This window comes from Cyprinus carpio, chromosome A5 (genome assembly GCF_018340385.1).
Source record: "Cyprinus carpio isolate SPL01 chromosome A5, ASM1834038v1, whole genome shotgun sequence".
Classification (NCBI taxonomy): Eukaryota; Metazoa; Chordata; class Actinopteri; order Cypriniformes; family Cyprinidae; genus Cyprinus; species Cyprinus carpio.
In genome coordinates this window covers 29,663,677-29,685,096 of record NC_056576.1, presented here as the reverse complement: position 1 = coordinate 29,685,096, position 21,420 = coordinate 29,663,677, and the positions used below count along the sequence as shown (strand labels likewise).

The 21,420-nt window shown below is 35.8% G+C and overlaps 1 protein-coding gene across 1 annotated transcript; it reads right to left on the bottom strand.

The window, feature by feature from the left end:
* Nucleotides 1–6,346: 6,346 nt before the first annotated feature.
* Nucleotides 6,347–16,078, bottom strand: LOC109045905 (ubiquitin carboxyl-terminal hydrolase 2-like). The gene is made up of 12 exons (XM_042756825.1): nucleotides 15,503–16,078; nucleotides 10,901–10,951; nucleotides 10,460–10,583; nucleotides 10,233–10,344; nucleotides 9,994–10,104; nucleotides 9,312–9,376; nucleotides 9,082–9,185; nucleotides 8,902–8,990; nucleotides 8,643–8,710; nucleotides 8,365–8,472; nucleotides 8,119–8,239; nucleotides 6,347–7,693 (listed from the first exon to the last, which is right to left on the bottom strand). The coding sequence occupies exons 1-12, from the start codon at nucleotides 15,659–15,661 to the stop codon at nucleotides 7,609–7,611; spliced, it is 1,197 nt and encodes a 398-aa protein (XP_042612759.1). The 5' UTR covers nucleotides 15,662–16,078; the 3' UTR covers nucleotides 6,347–7,608.
* Nucleotides 16,079–21,420: the final 5,342 nt, after the last annotated feature.

Sequence of the window (21,420 nt, the reverse complement as noted above, 5' to 3'; positions counted from 1 at the left end):
CCACTGTTTAGGTTTTTAAAGATGTCTCTTCCTGTTTTTATGTGATATTTTAAGATTTGTATTCTATATTTTTTTTTTTAGAGTGTCACTGAAACAACTGCAATGACGTCTGTGAGCACCGAGTCTGACTCCACACACACAAGCCTGTCTTCTTCATCCACATTCATGGATCGGTCCACTACAAATCAGCTCAACGGCTCTGTCAGTGAACCTTCTGAAGAACCACAAGGTTTAACATCAGGGCAGATCGCAGGTGTAGCTGTAGGATCCATCGCTGGGGTGGCAGCTCTGGTTACGTGGTTAATGAATGTTTGCATTTGCACACAAAACTTTGTAATTTACTTGTGCACTATGTAAGATTTTGAACCCAGATCCATTCTCCTAAATGCAACAATACAGATTTGGGATTTAAAATGAGACGGTGTCTTTTTAAAACCCATTAGAGGATGTGATTCTCTGTTTAAGCTCATACCGCATATGAATCTTACCTATTGAGAGGGATTATATTCATATTCTGTATGCATGTTTGATGGGTTCTTGTCTAAAATTGAAAAAATACCTCCAGAAATCCTAGGAAGCAGTGCATTACCTTTTTCAAATACTGAGTAAGATTTGAAAGTGAGTGAGGCGATTTTTATATTTGCAAAAATATACTATATATAAGTAGAGCTGCATTTACTTCAAAATGTCTGTTATCTATTAATATAATAAGAGCACACTTACAGCTTTATAAAAAAAAAACTGTTGTTGTTTAGTGGGTAAGATGAGCCATCATTAGGTAAAATGACCAACTTTAGCTCCAAACTTTTTATTCCAAACTTTTTTAATCAGAGTAAAGTCCTTTTTATTAATAGGAAATCTGATGTTTACAGGGAAGTATGTGAACCAGTAACTTTACCCTCCTCAGACTGTTTGGTTTATTTTGCCTCATGGTCACTATTTGGGAGGGGAAAAAACACCTAGCTTAATACTTCAGGGCTAACTGCATGCCAATAAAATCATGTGTATTCAGAGTACACACTGGATGTACACAAACATGACATATCATTTTGTACTTTCAATTATGTAATAATATTATGCAATACCAAATATACAGCAGTTGGCAAGCTAATATGCCAAATCTATTAACAACTACAAACAAGAAAAAAAATACCCGTAATCAAACTTATTTCAGTGTCAACAATTTAATTAAATTTAAATGGTAAATGTAATCATCTGCTTCTTGCTCTGTCTAGGTGGAGGGATATACGCTGGATTGAAGTACACTGGCAAACTGGCTGGCTAATTTGACTTTATTTGATTAACCCACTTTATTTCATAATACCATTATCATACAGTTATTTGTACACTGGCCAACTGGCTGGCTAATTTGACTTTGTTTGTTTCACCTGACAAAATGGTATGGAGGTGTCCCTACACTCTCAGAAAAAAAGGTACAAAAGACACACCTTTGTACCTAAACAGTCCATATTTGTACCTTAAAGGTACATATTAGCATCTAAAGTGTACATATTAGTACCTAAAAGGTACAAAACTGTACCTTTTGAAAAGGTACTGCCCCAGTAACAGCTTTTGTGCCTTGGTAAAGAGTGTAGAGTAAAGTGTCCACAAAGTGTCACAACTCTTTTTTTGAACAATTTTATCTTTACAAAACCAAGAAATGTTGTGATTTTGTTTTATATTTGTGTTAAATGTAAATCAATACTACTAAAAACTATACTGTATTTCTCTTGTTTTAATAATTAAACGGTAATCTACACTTTGTCTCAATATTTGCAGAGTTGATATAACTTTATGACATGGCCATGAGCAGCCATGTGTTGGCCTGAGGATCCTGTGGTGTACTGTACATGTATGATATGCCTGTATTTTCTTTGTGTCAACATAAGCAATACTGAGTCTGTATTCTTGAAAAACACAAAGCACTGGATGGTATCTGTGTGTTTGTGTATGTTACCACAGAGTTTGTGAGTTATGTTAAAATGAACTAATAGGAACAGCACATAGAAGGCAGAAATATACATCAGAGTGTTCAGTCACACAGCAGGTAAAAGTGCTCTCTGTTTCTCTGGCCATCCAAACAGAACAACACATCAAATATTAATCCCTCCCTCCAGCAACAGCTTTATAAACACCACCAGTTTAATCCCACATGCTGTGCATCTCTGAATGCACAGGAAGATACAGACAAGAGACAGCGCTCAATTGGCTCTGAACTGCAACTCCAAGTGTAATATAAGTGTATCAATGTGGGGAAAAGTAGAACAATTATCAAAAAAAATTAGAGAAGTTTTTATACCTGGTTTAAGCAAAGTCAGTAAGTTTCAGTCCAATGTGATAACATTAACTTAAATCCTCTACATTAAGCAAAGTCAGTAAGTTTCAGTCCAATGCAATAACATTAACTTAGAGCCCTGTAGAGTTTAGTTCCTACTCTGCCCCAACACACATACCATGTAGTTTTCAAATAAGCCTGAAGATCATGATTAGTTGGATCAGGTGTGTTTAATTAGGGTTGCATCTAAACTCTGCAGTGCTCCGGCCCTCCAGGAATTGAGTTTGACACCCCTGCTCTACAGAGGAATTGAGTTTGACACCCCTGCTCTACAGAGAAAATTAATTAGATTTTTACTTTTGGAACCCAATCATGGCCGCCACATTGAAGGGTCATTCCAAACCGAAGTGCTCAAAACTGGCCACTTCAAAGGGCCCTTCGAAATGAAGGATTTCGAAGGGTACAACTGATGTCACTTCAAAAGTCCCATGATCCTTTGCGCAGATTGTTTGCATGATGACGGCACCTCCGTGTGGGCACGGGATGATGACGCAGAAGGGCACTTCAAGAAACAGTTGTTTGGTCACCTACACCCTTCAACCCTTAGATGCTCTCATTCCGGAGGGTAAACCCTTTGAAGGGATTAGGGCATAGGGATGAGCCCTTCCGAATGGAACGCAGGGAATATGAGGGTTAACCAAGTTACCAACTATATGTAAGTCAGCTCTCCTCGAGTAACAACAGGTGTTGATCATCACATTAAGTGTGAACATGATTCAATAACATTTGACAACAAGAAAGCGTCCACTTACTAAAAATAATTGTACATTTACTATTTTTTCATTTAAAATTTTAATATTTTTTTTTTTTGTGATTTGTTTAATTTTTTTATGTTGTTGTATTTTTAGCTTGTAATTTAGTTGTTATATTGTTTTATAATAAATAATAACTGGTTTAATAAATGTTTTTGTTTTGTGTGGCCACTGTACTGTATATGACACTATGGAGGGCATAATAATTAACCAAGATATTAACTCTAGCTAGCCGATGTTAAAAAAAACCCTCTGATTGATGTATAAGCTTTAGTCTGGACTGACGGTGTAAGGATCAGAGATGAGGAGTGTATTTTAAGTGTACGGGTTAAGGAAAGGCCAGTTGGGTAAGAGCGGTTTGTTACTACTGCTGAAAGGAGGCTTGAGTTACTAGTGGCACAGTCAGCCAGTGGAAGTGAGATAATTCTCTCCTCCTTCTCACAAATTGAGTTCATCTCAAACAGATCATCTGTCTCAGCCTGGAAACCTAATCTACAAAGGCACTAAGAGCACACACACACACACACACACACACACACACACACACACACATGCATGCACAAAGGTACTAGCTGTCTAAGGATATTAAAATAAGTCTGATTGAAAACATACTTGCATGTACAGTATAGGAATTTGAGTCCTCATTTGTGTGTATATATTCCAATAAACGTATTAATTGCTGGTGCATAATGAGAGCTTCTCTGTCTGCTTCAAGGCTCACACACACACACGCACAATAATGACCTGTGGCAGTAATAAGCTGAGTGCCACAATAAATAAGATGTGAGTTTCTCCAGTTACAGGTCATTGTATGTGTGTAAGTGAAAGAGAGGGGACTAATGTCACCCTCTAGTGACCGTACTCTGGCATAGTGCATGGAAATAAGCTATGTGCCAAATTTGACTTTGTTTGACCATTTAATATAAATGTAATACAAAATAATAATAATTGTAATAATAATAATTCTTATTATTATTTAACCACATTTAAAGTAATTTAATATTTGACACTACACTCTAAAAAAAAGAGGGTTCTGTAAAGGTTCTTTACATGTAGTAACAGTTCTATTTAGAACCATAGCATCCTGAAGAACCCTTTCATGCTGAAATGGTTCTTTGTGTTAGAGTTTAGGGTTCTTTATTTCCGTTTTTTTATTTTTTTTTTTCAAACCTGTAACTGTCAGAGCACAGCTGTCCAACTACACAGACTGTCAACACACTCTCAACAGCTAAATGATTTCTTTCTTAAATTTAAATACAAATTTAACTTTAAAATTGTATCTGGTTTCCAAACAAACATGAAGTGAGCAGCTCTGTTAAACTGTGGGAATGTCTCTCCTCTTCTCCACTAAAGTAGGTAAGAGAGATATTTAATTTACAATACATATTGATAGAATTTTGTAAATTATAACTTTTTTTACCCAGTCTTGAAGATATTTCACTAGAACTTGGTCCTCATTACACTATTTTATATTTTGTGCTAATAACTGTTGTTAGAGTACTGTCATTTTTTCCTACAATGTAATGTCATTAAAAATAAATAAATAAATAAATAAATAAATAAAAGTATCTAATTGAAACTACATGTTGTTGTTTTATGTAAACCCCTAATAGAGGCTAAAAGATATTATAAGACCAGGCAGATAGAGGGGTAAGAAAAACAATATTAATATATACAAATAATATTAATAATACTAATATTAATGATACAGATATACTAATATATTAATATGAATGAAAATAAACTATCATTAAAAAGGTTATTTATGACACCATTAGGGTCCAATATAGCATTTTGAAAGCATGGTTCTTTTCTTAAGAGTGTCTCTTTAAAAAGTTTGGGATTGATTAAAAATATTATTAATATTTTACATGATATATAATTTTGTTAATAATTTCAATACTTGGAAAAAATCAGTATCACATGGTCCTTTATAAATTATTCTAATATGCTGATTTGGTGCTCAAGAAACATTACTTTTTATTTTTATCAATGTTGAAAACAGTTGTGCTGGTTAATATTGTTGTGGAAACTGTGAGACCTTTTTTTTGTTTAGAATTCTTTGATGAATAGAAAGAACAGCATCTATTTGAAAGAAAAAAATAATTTGTAACATAATAACTTTATACTGTCACCTTTGATTTAATTCTTCCCTGCTGAATATAAAAATTTATTTCTTCCTAAAATTTCATATTGACCCCAAACTTTTAAACAGTAAATAAATAAAAGTGCATAATCTATAATCTATCTAGCTAAAGATTGTCAGTAGCTAATAGCACAGTAAGTCAAATATATATATATATATATATATATATATATATATATATATATATATATATATATATATATATATATATATATATATATATATATATATGTATATACACACATACACACACACACACACACACACAGTATGAACAAATTTAGTTTTAGTCGTTCATGCAGAAAATGTATTATGCATTATTTAAGTCTTGTTGTATACTAATCATAGTTTCTTAAGATTTCCATAAACTGTTAATGTTTCTTACATTAAGGGGGCTACACAACTTACATGGTAAATGTTTTTATACATTTTTTTTAACGCTCCATTTCTGAAGCACTATAATTCATAATCACTACATACACACATATTCTAATGTACTAACGCAGACAACTCACAACTACTTCTGTAGACATTTGCTTTTATTCATATTCACTTCTTTTAAAAAGCCAAGAGCTCTTGATTTGCGGTACTCTACAGTCACATTTCTGACACAAAATTACAACTTATTGAAAATCTCTCTGTAGAAAAAAACATTGTCTGGTTCAAGCACAATGACAAGCTACATTCACAACATTCACATCATAAATAGAGAAATAATACATAAAAGCGCACGCATCCACCTACACACACACACACACACACACACACACACACATGCACACACACAGACACACAGACACACACACAGACATACAGACAAACATACACCCTCCTGGTGGCTTCTTATTTGATGAAGACTCATCCCCAAATTAAACTGAATATTGTAGTCGCTGACAGAATGAGAAAACAAAACAAAACAAAAACATATTAATGCCTCTTTCATATCTTGTACTGCCCCTGGAGGAAAACACTGAGTCCACAAATGCCTAAAGATAGAATAATTTATATTCTCCTGGAGCGGGACCTTTTTTTAATGTGTTAATCACTTTTTCTACTGTTGCTTTAGGATAGAATTATTTATATTCTCCTGGAGCGGGACCTTTATATATGACATTTAAGATACTTATACTTACAAAAGTCTAAATATACTTGAACTATACTTAAGTATACTTAATAAAATAAACTTGAAGTATACTACTTTTTGGTAAGGGTTGGTATACTTCCATAGCGGTGAATGGAAAAATACAACAAATATATATTTTTTGCGTGTTCCCATTTGCTCCAACAGCAAAGGAAATAATCTATGATAGAATTTCTATGACTTTCCAAAACAGGAAAAATATGACAGATTAATTATGTTGGTCAGAAGAGAGGAAGGTCACTTCCTCAGCTATTATATTAGAAACATCCGCACAGCAGTGTTAACTAGTCTACCAAGGTAATATAACACAAAATAAAAGAAACTATAAAAAACTTTGCACATTCATGATGTTAAAAACTGTGGAAATGCACCAAAGGGTCCATTGTTTTTCTTTTGGGTTTTACAACTCCCGGCCACCAGGGGACAGTCACACAATCTTCTCTGTAATGGTGAGGGATTTTGGAAGGGGCACAGTGATTCATTAGCTTAAAACTAAGCCCTTCCCATGTGCATATTCTGTTGAAATTCAGCAAATCAAGCAAAGCAGAGCCATATCTTGAAGGAATGTATCCGTTTCGAAAGTAAACAATCCATTGAACAATCCAAGCATCATTTACACAGTTGACCTACATGGTCCCTCAGAAAGATGACCTCTTGTTTAAATTAGTAGTAATTAGTTTGAAATTAAGTAAAACATTGATCTCATGTTAATAAATTAAATAAGGGATGGGGATTGTTTGAGTCGTGGTGACTGTCTGTAGAGCCGGAGGGTTCCAGTTACACAGTGCATAGAGTCCTACAGTATCAGTCTGGAGACTGACTCGTACACACAAACACACACACACACACACACACACACACACACACACACACACACACACACACACACACACACACACACACACACACAGTCCTGCTCATTCTAGAGAGGTAGTAGTTTCTCTGTCTGTCTCTGTCCATTTCAGTTTGTTAAATCCATCCCCAGAGCAGCAGCCTCTCTCAAGGGGAGTGATGGATGGAGAAGCCCTTACTGTGAAGCTCAACCCAGGCTTGGATTAAACATTCATCCCAGGCTTCTTTCCAGTTCGTAGGCCACAACCATAATTCATTTCCGGTATGTGTTCGGCCTGGGATAAAGTCCCATGGTCCTCCAAGCATGCAGACCCTGACCAAGATTTAGTTCAACAGCAGCAAAGGGTTGATTTATTCCAAGGCTTGTCCATTTCATTCTTAATCACATGCGTGAAGAGGCCGCAGATTCATAGAACAGCACATATGCGTCGCTGCTGCGCACCTGGCTGGATGACATGGGGCTCACCCTGAAATACAGACAGAAATGAGATGCAAGCTAAACAATGGCTCAGCATCAGCATCTACAAACACGTACAGTAACACATAAGGAAAAATAGCACAGAATACTAAACAATGTATCCTAAAATATTGTAACTATAACATATAGAAAGATTTTTTGTTGAAGAAATTAACACATATATTATATATATATATATATCATATGTAATATTTATATATGAATACTAAACAAAAGTCACAAATTTATATATTATATATTATATGTTTTTTTGTATGTAATTTTTATATTTGAAGACACTGTACATACTAACTACATTATAGCCATTAATGTTATAAACTAAGAGGTAGTGCAAACACTTATTAGTGATTTAATATTCCTCCAATATTAATGTTTAATAACTTTTTTTTTTATATTAATTGGCTGTCTATTTACCTGGAGTCGTTGTACGTGTACCATTCTCCTATGCAGGGATTGCGGCAATATGCTGTGTAATGGCCACCCAAAGATGTACCAGTGTGATTGGACACAGCATACAGATTATAGACTGCATTTACTGTGAGGAGAGAAAAGAAAAGAGGGAAGAGAAACAACAGCAATTAAACACAATTATCCTGGAGCTATTGCTCAAACGGTTACCGGACAGAATACAGATGTAATGAATGACGCAGCAGAACATACCACTGTTATCAGAGGCAAATTCCCTGAGGTCCAGCTCTTTGAGGGGGAAGTTTACAAAGGTGGAGAGTTTGCTGGTTCTGACTCGACACTCAGAGAAACGCTTCAGATCTGAGATAGTTGGAGAGTCAAGGGCAATCAAATACAAACAGCAGTTTTTCCCCCCAAATGCATAACTTAATTATGTTACATATTTAACTGATCGATACACAATGGTAAATAAGATGTAATTTTAATAAACATGCAATTCATTGGATGACGGATTTGTTTAAAAAGGATACGAAGCACCAAGATTTTAGGAAATTTCTGAATGATGAATTTTTTTGTGCATTTCCGTCTGGTTTTACATCTGTGGCATAAGTTTTTGGGGAATTTATGTTTTATGAATTTTTTTGAGGATGATTGTTTGTTTGTATTTCTGTTGGATAGATAGATAGATAGATAGATAGATAGATAGATAGATAGATAGATAGATAGATAGATAGATAGATAGATAGATAGATAGATAGATAGATAGATAGAATGCTAGAAAAATTATACTTTAAACTTACTGGTCTCTCGTTCCCATCTAGTACATCTTCCTTAGTGAAAAGTCGAAGGCAATCCATCAAACTTACTTCTCCTGAAGTCTGAGGGGGGAAAAATGAAACATGCACATTAACACAAACATGCTGTTATGTCAGTAAGCGTGTATTTGAGCATGTCATTCTTCATATTAACCTTAGCGATAGGCAGGGACAGATCCCAGAATGGATCAAACACTGTTGAGCAGAAGCCACACTCACTGCAAGTCAGAGAACTTTTCAGCTGACCAACAAAGAGATCTGTGAACAAAACAAACAAAAAAAAAACATTAGCACTTTATAACCTGTACAGGGAACACACACACACACACACACACACACACACACAGAGCTAGACAGTAGTGTTAATATTGCAGGTCAACTCACCGACTATTTTGCTGTCCTCACTCTCCAGGTACTTGTTCCACATTCTCTTGCCTTTTTCGTCGTCCCTGTCAATAAAACACACTTAATTTAAGACCCCACACAGACTGCTTACTATTGCTGTCAGATTGCAACAGTTCAACCACACACTACAGGTGATTCATCTGTTACATCAATCACCAGATCATATTTTCAGTACTGAATGAAATATGCAAGGCTTTTCAAAAGTTTGGGGTTGGTATGATTTTGGAATATTTTTGAAGTTGCTTGCATTTTTTATTTAAAACATAGTAAAAACAGTAACATTGTGAAATGTTATTACAATTCAAAATAGGAGTTTTCCATTTTAATATATTTTAAAATGTAATTTATTCCTGTGATGGGAAAGAAATCATTCTAATATGCTGATTTGGTGCTCAAAAAACATTTCTTATTACTACTGAAAACAACTGATCTGCTTAATATTTTTGTAAAACCATGATACTTTTTTTCAGGATTCTTTGAAAGTTCAAAAGAACAGCATTATTTTGAAAAAGAACCTTATAAATGTCTTTACAGTCACTTTTAATTAGCTTAATCCACCCTTGCCTGAATTAAAGTAATAATTTCTTTTTAAAAAAATTACTGACTCCAAACTTTTGAACAGCTTTAGAGGTTTTTAGAACAAACCGGCGCATTTACTTACGAGAGGTGATCAAAGTCCTCCATGGGCGACCTGGGTTTCACTGTCACTCTGTTTACTTCATTATGAAGCCCATCCAGCAGAAAGCGCAAGAACTCCTGAGCATCCTGCTGACTACAGGACAGAACAGAGAAGTCGATTTTTAAGAGGGAGTTTCAGCAGGTTCAAAACTACATATTAAAGAACGCAAGTAAAATATGATTCTGCATGATTCAAAAGTTTTTACTGTAGCTATAACTTACTTGTAACCAACAAATCGAGGGGCATATTTCTGAATCTGCATTTTGAAGTCAGAAGGGCTGATGGCCTCACTGCTAGCTGATGTCCAAAGACTCTGAGTGAGCTTGGCAAACTCTGAAAGCAGAAAAACACACACAATTGGAGGCATAAGACACAGGACCCAAAGGCTGTTTGATATGTCTGATAAAACGAATGCTCTACTAACTGAACTGATAAACGTGTCTCTTACCTTCCATCAGCGCAGCTTTGGCCCTGCAGTTGTTGTTGAGGTCAGTGCGGTGTGTGTTACGCAGACAGTAGTCCCTCAGGTCATGAGTGTTGCTCAGACACTGCAGAATGGAGTTCATGAAACACTGCAGAGACACATTCGAAAAAGGGAGAATGAGATGATTACTCAGCATACATAGTCTGCAGTCCTCATATTTTCTTCTGTATTGAAACGTACATCTAAGTGTAAGTCTATTTGTTTTGTGAAACATTTAAATTTTAACAGGAAGGAAAATAATTTCCCCCTTCATGCCGACTCTCTTTTCTTCAAAACAGACTGACAGAATGAAGTACTTTTTGAAAGAAGCTTGTGTCAACTTAAGGGTTAGTAAATACTGACAGAATTTTCATTTTTGTGTGAACTATAAATAGATCCATAGATTCTTTGCTTAGAAATACTTACAGTATTTCCTAGATTCCTGAGGCCCACCAGACCCTGAGCATTCTTTGAGTTCTGTGAGAGAAAAACAAGAAGGAAGGGAAGAAATGGAGTGAGAGCTTTCTAATGTAACCTTTGAATCCAATGACACTTGAGGGTTATACCAAAAATGTTTTAATAAATTCGAATATGACTAAAGCACATGACTCACTTAGGCCACGTAATTTGTTTGGCACCGATACTGACAGTGAAGTGAAAATGCATGTTTAAGAAGGGACTTAGTAGAGACTTTTTAATTGCATGCATGACACGAAAAAGTTTCTAATTATATAAAATTACATAAACGCATACTGTACATGTCTGTATTGTATAAGTGAGCGTGTGCAGTATTATGTTTAGAGGACAATATGTGTGAGCTGACCAAAGCATTCTCTCCGGGCTATTAAATGGCATGTTAGCAGATTTAGACAGAGCTCCTGCTGCTGAAAACTTGACACAAACAAATGATGCCCATCTGCTACACCACAACAAAAACAACTATAAGTCATTTTTTCAACTAGAGATGAACCATTAGTGTTAGGTCAGTTTTTACTCATATAGAGATATATATATATATAAATCTCTCATTTTCATCTAAAATTCAGACAGCTGGGAATGATGATGATTTCACATGTTTGATATTCTCGACATAAGTGCTCAGTCTGTTGACCATGACATAACACAGATCGCTCCAGAGAACATAGACCATGCGTTTCTCAGTATGAATCTCCCGAATGAAACTGACACACTCAGAATCAGTGGAAGAGCAGCGCTCATTTTCATCTGCGTCATTCACTGATTGCAGTGTTCACTATGTGATTTTACAATGGTGTCAAGTGATGCTTGACAGAACTCAACGAAGTTGCAAACATCCCCTTGGACAGGTGATTTTAATGTCTGAGTGTTTGAGAAAGCATGTGTGAAACTTAAAACAAGATGTTGCTGGTGGGTGTGAGATCAGTGTTGGTATTGTTAACTAAAACTATTCAAAATATTTTTCATTCATTAAAATAGAGCTGAAATACAATAATAATATAATGAAATAGTGTAAGTTTTAGATGAAAAACCTAAACTTAAAAACATAAATGAAAATTCGAAATGTTGCCTTGGCAACTAACTGAATTAATAATTAAAGTTAAATAGAAATAAAAATGACAAAAGCACATAACAAAATTACTAGAGAGTAAACTAATTATAAAACCTCATTCACCTAATATCATTAATAAATTATATAACAGTATATGAAATAACTAAAATACTAAGATCTCTGCTTGAAATAAGTCAAAAGCTAAGATTTTGGTGTTGGTATTCTCTCTATAGATGAGTCACAGGACAGCATGTGATATTAGTGATACAGCATGTTGAGTGTGTCACAGTTTGTACTCTAATGACACTATTTATGGCTGTTTCATATTTAAAAGGTCAATAACAATCCATACACACATTCACACACTACACATGCAGGGGTGTGTCATACATCTGCCAAACAGATTTTATATTTTTATTTATTTATTTTTATATAGAATAAGTCATCTTTTTCAGACACCAGTCACACCAACAGTGTTTTCATGTTTTTTAATGGTTATACCATGGTATTCTTTGAAGCATCCTGAAGTAAGATGTAAATGCTATGTATAAAGTATTCATTCCGTGCCATGGTATATATCAAAGTACTATGGTATACCATCACTGTCAGAGTATGTTTTTGTAAGGGACCAATCAGAATACACTTCAATTAAGCATAATGAAGTGCACTAATCAAACACCTTCTAGCATCTCTGAGACTAGATGCATCAGGTTCAAACATGTTCAGCTGCAAGTTATCCCGGGAGTTTTTCTGTTATTCATATATTCATCCAAACATCTGATGAGATTTTTCTTCCCCAAAGAAGATGAGAGAGAGGGAACAGATGGTCCAAGGCCTCTCTCCGTTGCTGATGCAGTCTCTGGCTTTCACACCGAGCTCTTAAACCAAACAGACTGGTATGGCAACAGCCAGCACCCAGCGGCAGCAGCCATGGGTACGGCAAGCGAAAGGAGTTCTGCCTCAAAAGCGACTGGGTATCAAGAGGACATCAGGATCTCACTCTGGCTGGCTCTTCAAAGATCTTCAGAGAGCTGTGAGCTAATTGGCTGGCGCGAGTTGAAAGCGAGCGAGTAGGAACACTGTGTCCTGACCTTCGTATCTGGAAGCCATGGCTGTCACCAATATAAGAACTCTATGTGCTCTGCTGCCAATAGGCTGGTCACATGCATATACCGAGACACAAGCATTTTATTCAGGAAGACTCCTGAGACTTCTGAAACTCTTTTATTCCTTAATGTGCTTCTATGTATCTATTCACCATCCCTCTTGATTATTTTAAACACATTTGTATACAGTTTATAGCAGCTGGAATTCGTCCTATATTTCAGTACATCTACTGTTCTAAAATAAAGGACACATTTGGGACACCTGAAATGGGACATCTGGTTGGCGTAACTCTAACTCAACCATCGATGTTGATGATAAGCCAAGACAGTTCATTACACTGTAATCTTGACAATGATTGACAATCTAGATGGGCGGGATACAGACAGTTTGTGCAAGGTCATAAGCATGTGAAGAACAGGACCTTTAGTGATTCTTGAAATGTAATCGGCGAGATACACTGACACGATACATTCCTTCAGAAACGCACTGCTTACTTACCATTTGTTCCTGTATATTACACAATGTGACACTCTGATTGTTTCTTTGTTGCATAACAAACACTGGTTACACTGGAAAATGTGGTTAGCAAACACTCCAATAATTGATGTTATGCCTCTTGAGCTGCGTTGCTGTAAACTACTACAAATAGGGGCAGCGTTCCCATCAAGATGGATTCTTACTCTTATGGATTATTCATATTGTGTAAATCTAGCTGCCACTAACTGTTTCTTTTCCTTATTCTGTATTTTTGTATATAGTCATTCTTTCCAAGACTGGTCAAAAACTGTGAGATCCCTCATTATTATATTTACAGCCATAGTTTTAACATTAAGAAATAAAAACAAATCATATATAAATACATTTTATATAGTTTCCTTCCAAAATGTTTTAAAGGTTGCTTTGGAAAAGTATTCCTTTTGAAAAACCACAAATAACAAATTTATAGTACTATTTTACACGCTATCATTGGCTAAAATCTTATTAAAATGTAAATATATGAGACGTAATAAAATTCTTTTTTACTCATAAAATAGGCTAGGCTATATGGCCTAGTTGTCATTCTAATTAAAAAAAGGGAATCAGCATATTTGGGGGTCCTAGGCATTAAAAGATTAACAAGAAAAGATTTTCAACATTTTTACAACATCTGTTTAGGCTTATGCATGAAATCCAAAGGTCATTTGAGTCTGAATATGTACTCTAGCACAAATCTGACAGAAAAAACAGACATCATCCTAACAATTTGCCTTTCTAAGCTAAATATGGTCCAAAGGTGTGATTTAGAAAGATCAGCCAGCGAACACTACACAAAGAGATGGTGACATGCCTCTAATTATCATTACGTAGCATGAACTACATCATAGACGATTCAGTATCATTCTAGATAAGACTGCTTAATGGTACCCTGGCTTCTCAATGAGTAATGCACAGCCTACTCAGCGTGACGCAACAGCCAGCGGCTTTAAATGATGTCCAGCGTCACGTCACTACCCTCGCTATGAACTTTTACATTTTTTTATATATTGCAGGCTGTAATACTGACGCGACGAACATAAAGCCCCCATTATGAAGCATCAATTTGAGTCTGAAAACGCAGAAGTAAAAGCTGACGCGAGAAAGATGGTCACTTGGCACGGTCAGAGACAGCAGATGCTGTACATGTGCTTCTGTTTGGAGATCTGGACACATATATTGAGAACAGGTTTACATGATTGCCACTTTAAATGCTACTGCACTTCTCTAAAGTGAGTGAGACTTTGTCCCTGAAAGGTAAACCTTAAAAACACACAGATGTTGATATACCAATAAAGTAGAAATTCCATATAGTGTATAAAACCATCCAAAGGACTGAATTCACGGCACGCACATAACTTTTATTTCAGAAGAAAATAGCCTACTCTTCCTTTATTCTAGATGCAACTGTTGCTTATTGCTCAGGTCTACATCTTACATTTATCTCACATCCCCATTAGTGGGACTGAAACATCCTTCTCACCCCAGCACTGCACATCTGGCATGTTTTTCTTTCTTGACTCACCCAAATCAAATCATAATCAGGGTTTCTAAATTGCGAAACAGCTATTTGTATCCCTTTCCTAACCATTTCCTAACATAAACAATATGAAAAACAAATCAATATTGTTCAAAAACACTGTGGGGTATTGTTTTTCATGGGACAGAAAAGAAGCAATTATAAATAGAAAACAGTTGACGGGTTAAGCAAGTGTGCACGCGTGACTAAAGCAATGAAGCGTGTGCTGTTGTGTGTTATAGCCTACTATACTGAGAGTTCATATTTCCAAATATTTCCTCTGGTGGCAACGAGTTTCACCTCTATTTTAAACGCAGTATACACATAAATCTGAGATGACTTATAGCTGAGTTAGGCTTACCTTAGCCTGGTTAATAAGAAGCCCCACAAATGTGGACACCAGCATAGAGCGAGACATCGTGGGACTTTTTCTGCGCATATCCTGCTTGATGAAAGGGAAAGCTGACGCCGGCGGCTCCTCTGGGACAGTGACCGTGTACGACTGTCGTATGCTCGGCATTATGGCTGGAGACAACTAGCGGAATAAATGGCTCAATGTGACTTGATAACAATAAAGCCACGGTATTCCTGCGTATCAGTGAAGATCGTCTTCAAATGCAGCCCCTTATAGTATTCCTCAGGTGATATTCCTGTCATACACTATGTCCTTGGGCTCACGAGAGCTTAACATTCACGAATAATGCGGACGAATCGCGCAGGTTGCATACAATAAATAACTAAATAAATAAAGAAAGACACAATTGGACTAAAGCGACTCGCGTTTAAATGCTCCGTTCAGCGGTGCGTTCGGTATTCAGTCGGCTGGAGCCCGGATCCGCGAGCGCGGAGCGTCAGATATCAGCAGAGGAATAATGGATAAGTCCGTGTGCCATTTGCTTTTTCACTCGCGCGAGCGCACGCCCCCTCGGCACGAGAGAGACAAACGCCCCATGCTCTCCTGACGTCATCCAGCAGAGGACAAGACCTTCTCATTCATCTGTGAGAGCTACACTAGACACACAACCATAGCATGTCCATGCAAAGACGTTATTATGACATTTATATTTATGTAACATTTTTTTTTAAACTTGTATTGCCTATATATTATTGATGTATTATGTAGACGTATATTCATACACGGTTAAATACAGGATGTTGGACAAAATAATGTGAAGACCCATTATTATTGGGGTTAGTATCATTTGTGTAGGCTATAGTGTAAAAATAAACATTGCAATGATCTTTTATCAATTATCTTTTCATTGTCTTTATTCCTTAGGATATAAAACAGTGTAATACATTTTGTGTTCAGTAGCTGTGGGTGAAATTGGTGACTTGTCAGGCTTCCAAAGAGGGCTAATCATGGGAGCCCATTTACCAGGAGCATCTGGAATCTTAACAGCCTAATTGATTGGTATTTTAAGATCAACAGTCATACAGTTATGTCTGTGTACATGGCAAGACGTCATCAGCAATGAAGAACAGTGGTTGAAAACCGAAAGTGAATGATAGGGTACGCCAAGAAGTATTGTCCAAACATCACAGAACTACTGCAGCAAAGTGACAGTATTCACTTCCAAAGCCCTGTTTCCACAAAAACCGACCATAGAGAACTTCACCAACATGCATAGAAGGTGCTGCAACTAAAACTTTCATCACTGACACAGTGCTATAACATGCAAAAAAGATTATGATTATCATAAAACCTGGACAGAGCACCAAGATGAACTTCAACATCTGCCCTGGCCAGACAAATCACCTGACTTATTAATTAATTGCTGCACAAACAGTTCAGAGCACAAGTGAACTGTCCAAATGAATCAAACTAAATCGTGAAGAATTTTGAAGCTTTTTGCAAACGCTTTTGAATGATTCTGTAAAAATAGTGATTAATTCATGAAATCTGGTATTCTGATTTAAAACAGCTGATAGAAAACACATGCCTTGACAGCTGAAAATGATTCTCAAGCTGGTATACAGTAATCTCCACTCAGTAATATTTTACTAGGGTACAGCAGTATTAAACAATTTATCAATGCCCATAAACACAACTATATTAAAATCCTGATTTGAATATATACATATTGGCTTTTTTTCTGAAATACATGTTCTAGTTTTGTGTCATTTCTCACATATTTTTCTACCAGTTTGTCAGATACTTGCTTCAGTGTATACATCTGAATTAAATGTACATTTCCTTGCACAAAAATCTCTCAAAATATTTCTTCTTTTCAAGGTATTTATTCTTGTTTTATTTTTGTTTGTTTTAGCATTATTTGCTTTTGTGGAAATATATATTATATTATATTATATTATATTATATTATATTATATTATATTATATTATATTATATTACATATTTAGTCTAAGCAGTATTTAAATATTTTGTTATATACAAATAAGCAACAACCATGAAATGTACTTTTAAATAATTAAAAGGGCATTTTCTATTTAAAATGTTATATTAAAATTATTTGTGTTTTTTCATAATTTGCTTTTGCAGAAATATATCAGTCAGTTATATTTATTATATTATATTATATTATATTATATATATTATTTTGTTATTTTATTTTATTTTATTTTATTTTATATTATATTATATTATATTATATGTTGTATTTATCAGTCTTAGCATTTCAATATTTTCTCATACAGGAAAAAAACAAAACATAAAATGCATTTTTAAGGGAATTTTTTACTTAATATGATGTAATAGAACATTTTGTGTGATGTGGCTGGTAGCATCATGACTCAATACTAATGTTACTAACATTACTCTAAATCTATCCTCCAGTGACCCTATTACCTCACCCTAAATTTCTCCACTCTAAAGGCCCAGCAGACCAGTGACCCAGAAGCAGCTGCAGGGCAGTTTGTGTGGGAACAACGGCAAAAGTCCTAGTGGTGTTTATCTAAAGCTCTCCTGTGTCTTTTCACCAGCCTATTATGTAAGCACCATCTAAAGCATGGCAGAGCTGGCCTATTCTGTGCAAATAATGGCATTCATCTTATGAAACACACTCTGAATCAAGCTTATATAAGAGCTGTTTGAAGCTGTGTGCTGAGCCTTATATTCATGCCAGCCACAATCCACATCATCAGTGATGGACATGCCAAAGCATCGCCATCTCTCTGCCACAACTAACAGATGTGCTTATGTGAGAGAGACACACTCAAAACAAATTAGAGGGGCTGTCTATTTGGAAGGGATCTGAATAACAGGCCTCTGTTATAAACAAACCAGAGTGGCACCATGAGCACAAAAGAAGAGTGTGCCTTCAGAGAGCACACAAAATCACATAATCTACAAATACAGTAACTCCCTCTAACTATTACAGATTCAGATTTATTCTGTTATGTCCCATTTCACCCCAAAATCAAAAGCAAAAAGAAGTTATGCTTAAAAAAATACAATGGATAAAAATGTTTGTGCATTGGTTTGCAGTTATAAGCATATTTAATTTTTGCCCTTAAAGTTTCATTACCACAAAAACAGTATTGCTATACACACACACACACACACACACACACACACACACACACACACACACACACACACACACATTTTTTGTTTCCTCAGTAATGTTTCCTATTTTCTTCTTCTCATTTTTAAGAAAATGAAAGTAAGTAAAAAAATCATATTCCTAGATTAATGCAGACAGATTGACAACATGATTGCAAAATGTTGGTTAATGCACTGGATTCTAAGCCAGTGATAGGCTTATCTTTAATGACATGGAAACAAAACAAACTATATTATGACTTTATATAATATTATGACTACATACTTTATTATATACTTATTTTGTAATGCGTATTTATTTACCCATACATTTAATAAAATCTGACACAATAATATAGGAAACGTCTTTTCAAATGAATTTAAGTCCTAAGATTGTTTAATTTTAATAAATTTTACAACACATTCTGGTCCACATAACCTAAAAAGTAATGCTTCCTGTGATTCTTTATTAAAAACATTAATAGGGCAACAGAAGAGCAAAAAGCACTTATCTGGGGTGGAATTAAATGTCTTGCACAAGTTTTTACCCCACAAAAGCAGTACACATGCCATGAATGACTGGTGTTTACATAACTGAGCTAATCAGTATGCAGGGCTATTGCACAAAAGGGCTCCAGTTAGACTGGCACAGAGGTCATTGCTCATTGGGAACCAACCATTGGTGCCTGGCATGCTGGAGGATTTAAGCCCAAAAAGAGTGAGAATAATTGGGTGTGAGCCTTTGTTCTACAGTGGTTTATTCTTAGTAAATGGCCTCTAATTTAATTATTAACAGTCAGAAGTCCTGAAGACAGTTTAAGCAAGTTAGCAGACAAAGTGTCAAGTCAGCACAGAGGAGTGCTAATGTTGGTGGAAAGATACCAGACACTGAAAAAAGAAAGAAAGATAGAAGCATATCCTCTCAATTCTGCCACTGTTCACAAAACATCTATGCACACAGGTGGATGACAGAAGAGGAGAAAAATAGAAAGGCTGCATGTGTTCAGGTCTATAATAAGCAGCAGTCCTCAACTCAGACAGAGTGATGTCACCCGAACCACTGCAGTGACTCATTCTGAACCCACTACTCAAAAATAGACCGAAATATCACACTGACCTCTAAACGCTTCCAATACACACCCACAACACACACAGACACATGACAACATGAAAAAGCATCACAGTGACCTCTGAATTATTCAAACAGTGCACTCCACGACACACAACAGGCAGAGCAACAGAACTCATCAAGTAACAGGAAAATACAATTTAATGAAGTAAAAAGTAATAGCAGGAATCCATACCTTGAATACAAGAGTGTACACATATTAATCATTATTTTTAATAACTCATCAAGTAACAGGAAAATACAATTTAATGAAGTAAAAATATATATATATATATATATATATATTATAGTAAACTTAAATATCAAAATGTAATCTTAATTTAATTATATATATATATATATATATATATATATATATATTTTATATATATAATAGTAAACTAAAATATCAAAAATGTAATCTTAATTTAATTATTCTAAATAAATTAAAAGATCAGTGTCACATCATTGACCTGACTAACTTTAACAGACCTTTAAGGGTGGACTTTTTTAACTAAGTTAGTTCTCAACCACGAGCAATGTCCTGGTTACCACTCAAAACTCCCTAGCACTGCAGCTGTGGTTTCTGCACCTGCATACGCCACCTACATTATCTCGAAAAAATGTACAATCTGATTCGCAATTACAGTCTTCAGTATTACTATTTGCTGTTGGACGTCATGACCTACAAAACTGTACTTTAATGATTTCCTGATATTTAAGAATATTGCACATTTTATGAGGTTTTAATTACCTTCTTGTATATACTATATAGTGAACAGTTAAATAGTGCTCTGAACTTCTTGTTTTAAAAAAACCTTAAAGCTACAGTATGAAATCATTTTCACCAAAAAACACCTCACAGTGTCATTTAGGTCAGAAACATTTCTGTGACCTCTGTACACCAAGGCACCCACACAGCTGTGTTCCCTGAGCATGTTGTGTGTCATGGATTTTGAAATGTGCAGTATGCAAAATATGCATGCTTGTGTGTGTTAGATGCCAATGACTACAGATAGGCTGAGCGCCGATGGGCCCTTGGTATGCGTGCCGCTATTATGACAGCAGGTCATATTAGATATCACTATCATAAGTCTCTCAATTTTTTTCAATTTCAATCTAGGTGAGCTTTAGGGTGCTTTCACACTAGCACTTTTGGTGTGCACCCGGGTTCGACTGATGTCAGAGTTCGGTTCGTTTGGATGATGTGAACGCTGTCTTCCGAACTCGGGTGTGCACCCGCGAACCGTACCCGAGACCGCTTAAAAACGGTGGTCTGGAGTACGGTTCGTGTGAACTCCGGTACGGTTCGCTGCTGATGTGAATGCAATCGTACCAAATCGCGGATGACGTATTATTTGATAAAAATGTGTGTTTGTGTGTGTGTTTCACTCACTTTCCTGATGAGCATGACTGACGCGCTGCAAACAGAGCTGTATATCTAATTTCTGTTCGGCTTCAGCGTTCTTTAGAGCATTTGCACTACATTTGCAAGATGGAGGTAGGTGCCATTATGTACCGAAGCTTTGTAAACAAATGAACGGTTCAAAAACGTAAATACATAAAAGTGCAGAGAGCAATGATATGCATTTGCTGCTTTCTCCTGCGACGTCGTTACTAAGCAACGGGGTAAACAGCTGCTGGCTCTATGACGCAAACGAGCCGT